General features: G+C 50.0%; 1 protein-coding gene across 2 annotated transcripts; it reads right to left on the reverse strand.

The window, feature by feature from the left end:
• Window positions 1-247: 247 nt before the first annotated feature.
• On the reverse strand, window positions 248-10,009 carry AMPD1 (adenosine monophosphate deaminase 1). Of its 2 annotated transcripts, XM_051638975.1 has the most exons (15): window positions 9,933-10,009; window positions 7,374-7,548; window positions 6,711-6,876; window positions 5,112-5,274; window positions 4,674-4,893; window positions 4,134-4,263; window positions 3,653-3,847; window positions 3,080-3,211; window positions 2,819-2,982; window positions 2,561-2,687; window positions 1,970-2,133; window positions 1,463-1,583; window positions 856-1,029; window positions 563-673; window positions 248-432 (listed from the first exon to the last, which is right to left on the reverse strand). In XM_051638975.1, exons 1-15 carry the CDS (start codon window positions 9,952-9,954, stop codon window positions 277-279), a joined length of 2,220 nt encoding a protein of 739 aa, XP_051494935.1. In that variant the 5' UTR covers window positions 9,955-10,009; the 3' UTR covers window positions 248-276. The 2 variants fall into 2 exon arrangements, with proteins under 2 accessions (XP_051494935.1, XP_051494936.1); XM_051638976.1 differs by lacking the exon at window positions 1,970-2,133 and having other exon boundaries at window positions 257-432; window positions 1,463-1,579.
• Between the last annotated feature and the right edge of the window lie 1,550 nt (window positions 10,010-11,559).

Genomic DNA, 11,559 nt, shown 5'->3' on the forward strand with positions numbered 1-11,559 from the left:
CCCGCGGGAGGCCCCAGGCGCCCCCCGCCCGGCCCGCCCCGCTCCAACCGGTGCCGCCCCCAGCCCGCCCCGCTCCCTCCCCCCGCCCCGCCCCACCCGGCCCGGCCGCGCTCTCCGGACGCTGGGCCCGTGGGCTGCCGCGCCCGCCAGGCCAGCGGCGGGTGACACAGCGCGCACGTTGCTGCTCACAGACGATTTTACTGCGCGGCCGCCGCGGCCCCGAGCTCCCCCAGCCCCCGCTCCGAGCGGCCCCGGCCCCGCTGCCCGCCCGCACTCCTAGTCGGTTTTGAGGCCCTCGGCGATGAGGTTGAGCTCGTAGCACCAGGTCTCGTAGCGGTAGGCCATGCGGATCTGCGGCACGTTTGTCTTTCTGATGTCGTTGCCTTGAGGCCCCTCTTCGTAGTAGTTTTCACCCAGGAACTTGGCTTTCTCCTGCCAGAGACAGGGACAACGGTGAAGGCCACTGAGGTGCCCCTGGCAGCAGCCCAGGGCAGCGCTGGCTGCACCAGGCTCCCTCGAAGCCCAGCCCTGCCGAGCACACCCTCCCCAGAGGGGCACCCACCTCGTGGGACATGCCACACTGCAGGACACTGTTTCTGGCAATTTCACACATGTCACAGGTGCTGAGCTTGAAGACCTGGGCAGCAATGGCATACTCCTCCATCAGGGCCTCCTAGAGCCACAGGCTGTGTTAGAGGGCAGCAGCTTCTGCAGCACAGCCCGTGCTGCAAGGGCTGTCCCAAGGCTGTCCCAGCGTGCTGGGCCCTCTGCAGCTGCTGCTGGCTTCCCTGGAAAACGAGGCACACACAGTCCCACCCCAGTGATCAGACAGCAGGATCACCGTTCACACTGTACCTTGGTGTAGTGAAACTGCATGGGGTCATCTGTAGAAAGGGACACCATGAGGCCCTTCTGGTGGAAGTCAAGCAATGGATTCTTTGCATACTCCAGGAAGAGGCTGTTGTTGCTGAGTGGGGACATGGCAATGGGAATTCGGGCAAGGAAGTACAGATACTGCAACACCGGGCTCTGCAAAGACAAGCAAAGTTGCCAGGTTAAGGATAAAGTTGCTGCAATCTCCACTTCCCTGGGATTACTCCTCAGAGCCAACCCAGTGTCTCAGCTAGGAAATCTGGTGTGCAGAGCTCATGTGTGCAAGAAAATAGGCAAGCTAGCAATCCTCCTGGGCCTACATGGAGAACAAGAGGACACATGAGTTCAAACCTGTCTGATTTCAGAACTCAGGTCTGTTATCACTGGAGCCAGCTATCTAGGATAGATCTGTGAGGCTGAACTCTTTTCTCGGCTACATTCCCAGACATTCCTGGATAAACCCAGAGACTCATCTAACATCTGCCTGAAGCCAGGCTGTGTTAGTCTACAGCAGAGGCACAGTGGAGGCCAGCTGTGAACATGTTCTCTGCCATGCCTGGGCTGCTCTGTGGCAGACTGCTCCACTTACCTTCTTGAGGTTGAGGCCATGGGAGATGTTATCTGCTGTCATAAAGGCTGTAAGCAGGTGTGTGATGGCCCCGGCTTCCCCGCAGTGTGGACGAAAGAGGAACGTGTTCATTCCACGCTGCCTAAGCACGGGAAGAAGGCCTCAGAGCAGGCAAGCAGCAAGGTTAGGTGGCATGCAATGCAAGAATCCCTGACTCCAGGTCCAGCTCTACCCCTGCCAGTAGTCCCCAATAATCCAGCTTGACCTAGGAGCACACTAATTGTTCTCTTTTCTCTGTGCACACAATAGATGAACCTCTGCAATCCCAAAGTTTTCACCCAGTCCATCACACTTCCTACTGAGGAGTGTTTGGATTGCTCTGGGACATGAAGCTCCAAACTACAGTGGTGGCAGAGAAAGGAAGGCCCCACTTCTTCCACACCAACAGTCAAGGACCTGAGACAACTCATGAGGCAGCCCCTCTTCTGCCATCCCATTGCAGGTCCCTTAGTAGATCCTGGGCCTCACCTGCGTAGGTTGTTAAGCACCAGGATGTTGGCATACATATAGTATAAGTAGTAGGTGTAGGATGGATTCTTCTCAGAAGTCCATTGCTCTGGCTTTGGGCTTTTAGTGCAGAACATGTGTCCACTGTGCTTGGATTCATCATCCACGCTGTCAAAGCCAGTGATCTGCTTGGCAAGGTAACAACAAAGCTGCATCTCAAAGCTCCCCATCTCATCATGCCCACTGCAGCTTGCCATAGCCCAGCTGTAGCCTGTACCCCTTCCCCACTTGAGAGCAGAGTCTGGGGTGAGGCTGCAGACCTTGCTCCTCACAAACCCCCAAGCTCCATCAAGGGCTAGAAAGGGTACACACCAAAACACTTCTGCAGGAGGTGAGAGGGCAACATTTCTCACAGCCCCACAGCAGCCAGCTCAGGGAGTCTTGACCTCTCCCAGCATTTCTGGACACAGGCACTCTTTCCCAGAATGTGGCAGTAGGGCCACTAGCCCACTGATGACATTTTCCATGTCAGGGCCAGTACTGCATTTCTTGTGTACAAACCGGAACATGACCACTCACCATACCCTGACAACATCACCAGGTGATACTTACGTGGCGTAGAAAGACACTCAGCTCTTTGTGGGCTTGAGGATTGACAGTTGCCTCAAACAAAGGAACAAATATATTTTCCAGCATCTTCCCGAAGTGTGGGAGGAAATTCTTAGACCTGAACACATCACTGTGGACAGAGATAGGGATTAGCTGTTAGCAGAGAAACAACATGGTCCACTGTCTCCATCACCCCTTCAGAATAAAAAATGAGGTATAGTGCACTATAAAGCACAGTGTTTGCAGCCCCAGAGCACATACTATATCCTGGGTACTTGGATCATCCACTTCATGTTGGGGGAATAGACCCGATGTTTGTTGAACCAGCTGGCCAGCTTGGGCCACTCCTCAGCTGATCGCCCGTAGATTGAGAGACGAGGTTCCGCATATTGGTACTTGGCGTCCTCCAGGTCAGAGCCAACCTCCTGCAAACCAGCATGGACTGTTGCATCATGTGGACCTCCAGCCTCTGGGCACAACAGCACCACAGCTTATCAGCTCTCTCCTCCCCAGTATTCTCACCTTGATGATAGTAGCAAAGTACTCGCCATTAATAGCGTTCTCTGTCTTCAGATAGAGGTCCCGCAGCTCGCTGGCACCCACAGGGTTGTACTTGTCATTGAACTTGTCAAAGCGCTGGAACGTCTGCCGGCCCTGGAGGAGGGAGGGTCAAGGGTAATACTGCACACAATGGGTACAAGAACATCAGCTGAGTGGGGGCTGATCCAAACAATCCCAAATGGAAAAGCCAGGGGCTGCAACATCCTGCGACAAACACTAAAGATCATAGAATCACTTAGGTTGGAAAATACCTTTAAAATTATCTAAATTATCTAAAATTTTCTAGTCCAAACATGGCCAAGTCCAGCAGCAAGCCATATTCCCAAGCACCACATCTAGATGACTTTTAAACACACCCAGTGATGGTGACTCAAGCACCTCTCTGGGCAGCCTGTTCCAATGTCTGACAACCCTTTCAGTGAAAGGATGGATGCACAACATGACATGGATACACAGGAAGGGGAAAAGCCATGCCTACAGGGGTGGATGAGAGTCACCCAAGTGTGGTCCTATAGGAAATGCCCTACTACTTACAGCATGGACATCCAGGGAATCCACTGTTAGGTCATAGGGGTGCATATTGAGTTGCTGGAAAAGTTGTTTCAGGGTGAGCTGTTTGCCCTTGGCATCATAAACCACACGGTCAGCATCCACATGGTATGATTTCTTGATAAAACGCAGAAGATGCTTCTGGTTCATGCAGGCTGCAGCATGGATGTGTGTGTCCACCTGAGAAACGAGAGGCACAGCTATCTAGCTTCAAGTTGGAATGCTCAAGTACCATCACAGGGAGGCTAACAAAGCTCTTAGATGAGCCCAAGCTGTGTGGGGAGCACAGCTCAGCCCAGCTGAACACAATAGGCTTAGGCCAAGAGCAACTAAGTCAGCACTGTCCCACTAGTAGGGAAAATGTATGGGCCACAGACCTTGACTCTAATATCCAGTTCTCAAGGAGGGCAAGACACCAAGACAGCTCATCTTCAGAGTCACCAGGCCTGTAAGCCTTACCATTTACCTTCCGGCAGTTGTAGAAGTCCCGGTGGGGGTTATTCTTCAGCTCTTTCATCTCCTCCATCTCATTTAACATTTCATGCACTTGGAACTTCGATGAGAGGAACTTCAGGCGCCGATGAGCATAGGTCTTACTAGTTAAAACAAAGGACAGAAAAGTAACTGGGCTCTCTACCCCTCAACACAGGGCCATGTCTCATCAAACATGGGGATGCAGCTTTCATCTGAGGTGGAAGAGCTCATGCTGTTGTGGCCTGCTTCCCTAAAGTGCTTCTACTTGCTTTATGATAAAGCTTTGAAAGAAGGCCTGGCCAGGTATGAGCATATCTGCAGGCTGTGTTCCCAATCCCTGAAGACCCCATTCAAAATAGCTGACTAGGGTCAAGGACACTTTGGTAGCCAGAAGGCTGCAGGTATGTCATCAGTGGGTTCCTCCCTTCTCCCAGGAAGAGGATGAGGCAAGCCCAGCTTTGCCCTGACCCTCCACTGCCTGCTCAGGTAGGACCCATCCAGTGGCACCAGCAGTGCTGGGCTGTGCACTTACACAGGCCCCTGTGCAATAAGGGCCAAAAGAAAGTTCATGTCATCAACGAAGTGCTTGAGGTTGGGATAGGGCAGGTCCTTTGGCTCATTTCTGTCAACCGCTGCCTTGTCTCCATAGACATAAACTATCCCATCCTTCATCTGGATGTGGTATCCCAGGTCCTCGGCGAGATTCCCAGTTTCAAAAGGGTCCTGCCCATCCTTCACTGGTGGGGTGAACACTGAACCAAAAGGAGAACACTGTGAGGCACAGGCAGCCAAACCCCTACAAGGCTTCTCCACTCCAGGCAAAGGAGCAAGGACAGTCAGGCTGCTGCAACACTGCAGAGGAGGCCTGGGCAGGCACCTCCCCTCTGGAGCACTTCCACAACCTTTTTCTGCCCCCTGCCCACCCCACAGCGAAGCCAGAGAGAAGAACCCTTCAGGTGCCCAAATGTACCTGGGCCAGTGTCACTCGGCCTCCAGACCTCGCCCTCAATAGCGCGCAGGTACTGAGCCGGGGTCCTGGGGAAGCGCTGCACAGACTCCTGCATGTGCTTCTCTCGGATGCACAGGGCACGGTAGAGGCCTTTGCAGACAACTTCAAAATCTTCAATTGTCACCTGCAAGAAGGCTGTTGCTGAACATAACTGGAACCTTGCTGCCTGAGGGGATACCCTGGTGCACCAAGATGTAAAGAGGACAGTTTTGTTCACCTTATCACCCACTCCCTCCCAGTGCTCTGCCTGGCGATGTCCTAGCCATGGCAAAAGGAAGTTCCTCACTTCAGAACCAATGAATTCCAGCTGTCAGCCCCTCTTAGATTCCTCACTGCAACTATAGTTGACACTGAAATAGAAGCCAAGTCTGAGCAAAACACTGAAGCTATTTTTGGAGCCCAGGCTAAAACTGAAGCAGAACTAACACTGACCCAGTGTGTCAAGAATTTTTTATTTACTGGCACACAAGTGTTTTTTTGGCAGTCAAGAGAGGTAAGACTGGATCAGCATGAGATAATACCATGCAGCACTTGCAGCTAGCTACAGTCACAGCTGAAGGAATATTTCAGGGCATGGAGAGACATTTACCAGAGGACTGGAGGACCTGCCATATGAGGAGAGGCTGAGAAAACTGGGTTTGTTCAGCCTTGAGAAAAGGCTCAGGGGAGACCTTATTCCCATGTTCCAGTACTTAAAGGGTGGCTACCAAGAAGATGGAGACTCCCTTTTTACAAGGAGTTACATAGAAAAGACAAGGGCTGATGGGCACAAGTTGCTCCTGGGGAGATTCCAATCAGATGCAAGAGGTAAATTTCTCACCACGAGAATGGTCAAACATTGGAATAGTTTCCCAAGGGAAGTGGTAGATTGCCCTCCCCCCCATTGGACAGTTTTAAGTCCTAGCTTGACAGGGTGCTGAGCTTTCTCATATAAACTATAGCAGTATCTAGAAAGGCTGGACCGGATGATCCTTGAGGTCCTTTCCAATCTGGCATTCTAGGATTCTATGATTCATCTTCCAGGCTAAGCAACCTGCTCCGGCCCAGGAGGGAACAATCTGCCAGCAGTATCTCAGAAGCAGCACAAATGTAATGGGAGACTGTGGAGGAGGAATTAGCACAGGATGCATTAGCAGTCCTGGTCAACTGGCCCTAGGTGACCCTGCTTGAACAGGTGGGTTGGACCAGATGACCTCCAGATGTTCCTGCCAACCTCAACCATTCTGGGATTCTCAGACAGAAATAGCTGTGTCCACACAGGAGCAGGCTGTGACAGGATAAGCATAACCTACCCTGCTCTGCCCTCCCCTCTGCCCTGTATGGTGAATCCCATGGGAAGCATGCAGCACCCCACAAGCTCCTGCTAAGGAATTCAGCTCCAGATCCTCTAGGGATGCAGAAGGGCACCACGAGATGTTCATGAGACACAGACTGAGCTGGAAGACACAGACTATCCCCACTGCACCTGGTACAGACTCCTGAGACACTGGGCACAACTTAGGGACAGGCAGGGACCAGGTGAGGTGGCAGTCAGCACAGGGAAGGTGTGCAAGTACCTACCCCAGAGGCATAATCCCCTGTGATCTGCACCCGCTGGAAGTCAGGCACAGTCTGGTACAGCGGGGAGGCGGAGATGGCCTCTTCAATAGTGGATAGTCTGGTTGAAGATTTCTGAGCCACAGGGACTGCCAATGCAATTGTCTTCAGGCGGAGTAGGCGCTTCCTCCTGCCAGGGGGGAAAGCTTCAGGCACAGCTCCATGGCCACGTGCAGCTGCAGGGTCAGGGGCACCCACCACAGCCACATTCCAAATGAACACAACATGATTCATCTCACTGGTGCTTTCTGAACACCTTAGACGCTGCCAAGAGTAGAGGCCACAGCACTTGAAGTAGCCACAGACTTTCAAGCACAGGCTTTGGAAGTTGCACCTCTCCAGAGAAAGGTCTCCAAGCCTCCCTCTCCAACAGTTCTGAGGCCACTGCCTTCCTGACACCCAGGGAAGAGCCCAGTGTTGTATTTCTGTCCAACAGTGGGAACAGTTGGAGAGGAAACTCTCAAGTACCTGACAGATGCTGAGGGATTACCAAAGACTTATCCCATGGGTGAAGTGAGATCTTTTCACAGGCCTAGGTTTGTGTTCCCCCTACTTTCCTCCAGCTCAGGCTGGGGATGTGCAGACGGTGCTTCTCCCCTTTCCCCAGCTGCCCTGGGAGTTGCTCACCGCTTTTCTGTTGTGGCAGAGCTCTCCCGAAGCATCATGTGTGCTCTCATTTCCTCACGTGAAATGGGGCAGATCTCTTCCACATCAAAAGGAGAGATCTCTTGCCTGGTCTCCTCATCTTTTACCTCAGAAGCAAAGACTTTCTCTGCAAAGGAGCGCAGAGCCTCATCCACCTCTGCAAGGAGAAGGAGCAGAGTGCACGGTCACACAGGCACCTGGTTCCCACCACCTCAACCAGCAGGTGCCCCTTGCAGTCAGTCTAACACTCAGTTGTCATGTCAGCATGCACCAGGGATGGGAAGGAAGATTGGCAGAGTCCTTACGGCTCTAGGAAGCCTAAGCCCCGCTTGCTCTTCAAGGCATCCAGTCAGGATGAAGACCGAGGTATAGACAGAGATGGACAGAGCTGGCAGCTCAAGCACTTAGTTCCTGCCATTCCAGTGCAGCTGAAGAGCTCCTAGCTGGGGAAGCACTGTCTGGAGCAGACCCCTCCCAGCCCATCACATGCCACATGCTGCGAAGGTGCCAGCTAATATGGCCCCACCAAAGTAGCCATTGACACAAGGTTGGCTGGAGCTTTATGAAGTAGGCAAAAGAAGGTTAAAGGCCTTTCCAACAAAATACCACAAAACAAGGACCCAAAGCGTCCTCTGGCAACATCTCCCAGAAGCACACATTTGCATAGCAGCATATGGACGTTAATCAAGCAGGTTCTACCAGCAATTGGCAGCTCAGAATGAAGCGCAGTGAGGATCAATGCTGAAAGATGGACCACACCACTGACATGTCAGAAGGGAAATGGTCAGCAGATGAGGAGCAAAGCAGAAAGGACTGACATGCATGGGAGAAGTGTGCTTCATATATCAGGGGATCAAAAAGCTTGAACTATTCTACAAAACAGTGAGAGGCACAGCTGGGACTGCTGAGGAAAAGCATCTTCTTGATCTGCTGAAAGATCGCCATGATTGTGTAACTGGTCTTTGTTTCCCACAATCATGTCTAGTCAGTAGACTCTGTAAAAAGCTTAGCAGTACTCACCTTTGTATTCTGCTGTTTGAGGTAAAATGGAAACAAAATGAAAACAAATGTAATCAACCCTTAAAATCTAAGCTTTTTTTGCCTAATCATCAGTGATTTAAAAGGTATTAGTAAAGTACAAGTTTAGTCAAAGCCTTTCACTTACAAAAGAACAGTACTTGTCATTTTGTGCAATATGAAGATGTAAGTACAGTGTTGACTGTTCCACGATAGAGTCTGTGGTGTGCACATAAATTAATCACTTTGCTGATGCCAACCAACTGGAGGCTCTTTGGCAGAGCTTCTGCCTTACAGCAGACTCTGAGTTTCCCTGCAGCCATCCAAGGGGAAGAGCATTTCCTGGAACCTAGACCTCCTCAGTCAACACTACAAGCAGCCAACAGATACCGACTCATCTAGTAAGACTGAGCTGTCTTGGAAGCTGTGTCCAGCTGCAGGGATGCAGAAGAGCGTAGGAACAACTTAAGCAGGCAGAAAAACATTCTCCTGCCTGAACAAGAAAGCAAATATTTTAGTGCCTTGGAGCACCGCAGCTGCTTTACTGGTTTTTGCCCATGACTGGTCATCTTTCGTGAAGATCAGGATGGATGGTTACTTCAAACATGCCAAGTTTAATCCTCCTGCTGCCTATGGTCACATCTCCACTTGTTCACTAACGAGATCAGACAGCTGAGATACTGCAGTTCCAAAGACCTTCGCTCCTGGTCACAGAGTGTGTCATCAACATGTTGGGGTACAACTCATGCCCTCTCCAGCTGACCCAAGAAATTCAGATGGGAGCTCTGGCATCACAAGTCACCAGCTGCTGACTTCCCAAAGTCCAGCCTGCAGAACATACTCTCCTGGCATTTGAGCTGCACATATTCTTTTGCAAACTAAGCATCCAAGAAATGCCCAGTTTGACCTTTCATCTCTTTAGTGGATGAAAGCTACACCCATGAAAGTCAACTAACTCCCACTGATGTTGCAGGGCCAGGCTTTCATACTGGCTCCATGTGCTGGGACAGTGTCTGTCACACCACACAGTGCTGCAATTCGAAATGTGCTCTTATCAGAGCTGTTTGGTGCTGATATTCTTCAGGGCTCTGTTGTGGCAGTCACGTCTCCCTCTGTACACCTCTGCAAAGCCTGTTGCCCAGGTTGTGTTTCCCACCCCTCAGGACTGCAGCACCCCACATTTTCTAAGCTTTTCTAAGCTTTCAGGTTGACCAGAGACTCCTGAAATCCCTCTGGCCCCTTCCACAGAGATTTAATGGTATCATTACAGAATATAGTTACAGGATCCATGACACTTCAGGAGGGAGAGTGCTTTTCTTCAGTACAAGCAGAGCAAGATTTAAACAATAACGCTATTTCTTTGCTACACTACCCAAAAAATGTCTCCAAGCAGGAAGAAAACTGCTTAAAGCTCCAGCAAGGTCCCCTGGACTGCAAAGACATGACACCATCAAAATCTCAGAGGCTGCAGGCTAACAAGCCTACCCTGTGGCTCCTTGTCTCATTACTTGCTTTCAGACCTACCTGGAATTATCATCCGTGACATCTTGGCTGCAAGTCTGTGGAGCCTCAGGTAACACTCTACTGTCACAGAGCACAAGTGGCTGAGTGACTGCACAACAGCCCAACACTAATTTTACTGGCTCCCCTCCCCTGTAATTAGACTCTCCTTCTCTAAAAGGAGAATGGAAATTAAGACTATTTAAAGTACAATTAAGACTATAAAGTGCAACCACAAGTACTTGCACTGAAATAGGTGAAACCAGGGCTCATTTAATATATATATATATATATTTTAGTTAGGCTTTCATTTTACATTTAGTAGTTTCACTTTTTTGGCCAGATTGCTGCTTCCCTGGACAGTTGCACCTTTCTAAATTGGACTGGTGTCACAGTTTCATGATTTGCCATTAATTTCAGCAAGTGCAGCTACTTCGAACAGACTTAACCAAAAAGTAAAATCACTACAAAGAAAATGGGTTCTATCCTGGCTCAAAACAGGACAACTGTGAAGCTCAGTCTTTTGAGAATACAAACAATGTCTTCCGAGCTGAACAGTTTAAAGGAAATCACTAAAGCACAGGGCTGATGTTTTAATCCAAACAGGAGCTGTGGGTAGATACAGATGATGTGCTCTCTCCAGCTAGTGTACTATTCAGCTGTTTTTACTGAGAGAGAGATCTACTGGGAAGTCTGGATTTTCACAACAGCAGTTGCACAGTTGCCCTCACATCTTCCCAACTGAACCGATCAAAGAAAAAAAAAAACACAAAAGTGCAGGAAGCTGTATTTTGTTCCTGCCTTTATAAAATTTTGTATCATAATAGTAAGGTGATACTCACTTCTGTATGTGGTGAGCCATAACCAAAGCATATTTACAGGGACCAGAGCTTAGTACAATCCAAGGTGTGGCAAGAAATGTCCCCGTTAAGGTACACACAGTGCCTTAGATCTGGCAGAGCAGGGGATCAGTTTGAAAGTACCTCTCGGCTTGTTTTACGTAGATTCTTTCTACCTTACGGGCATTGAGGGCTGTACCCAGTCCTTTAGAGTCCCTTCAAACCCACTTCAGATCTCTCACAGGAAGCTGGAAAACAGCGTCTGTCTGAAGAAAGTGGGCAGAATGTGTAGTGCCCTGCATGTGGCCAGGGTAATTCTGAGCTTCTGACTCAACTTCCTGGTGGGAAGTGTTAAACCTAAACAGGTCAGAAGGATACAATAGCTTTTATTTTAAACAGTGTCTTTTCCTGTTTGTTTATATTCCACTTCTTGATGGACTCAAAACGCTGCACTGAAATCAGGGCAAGTCAAGCAAAGCATTCAGGCTATAGCCTTGCCGCTGATTTGAGAGATTACTTTGGTCATAAACATTGAAGGGAACAGAAAAAATAGCACCTGTGGAAAAGACAACATTGTTTGGAATTACACACACATGTAAGAGCTTCCCAAACTATTATTTTGTAAGAACAGCTAGGAAAAGGCCTCGTCCCAGAAGATGACTGGAATAAGTGAGTTACTTGTGTAAGAGACAGAGCTAAAAACAAGTCATAGATTTTGTCCACAGGTGCACTGGAAGCTTGTGGCACAACTAGTCAGTGAAGTCAGAGGAGCTGAGACCTGTTGAAGCACCTTCAGCTGATATAATTTCCAG

This window comes from Apus apus, chromosome 23, assembly GCF_020740795.1.
Source record: "Apus apus isolate bApuApu2 chromosome 23, bApuApu2.pri.cur, whole genome shotgun sequence".
NCBI lineage: Eukaryota > Metazoa > Chordata > Aves > Apodiformes > Apodidae > Apus > Apus apus.

Bases quoted from the DNA above. Each gene is read 5' to 3' on its own strand.
- AMPD1 (XM_051638975.1), bottom strand. From the start codon at position 9,954: ATGTCACGGATGATAATTCCAG. The intron at 4,264-4,673 runs GTAAGTGCACAG...TGTTTTAACTAG, and splicing joins CTTATTGCACAGGGGCCTGT to TAAGACCTATGCTCATCGGC. The intron at 2,134-2,560 runs GTAAGTATCACC...CTTGCCAAGCAG, and splicing joins TGAGTGTCTTTCTACGCCAC to ATCACTGGCTTTGACAGCGT.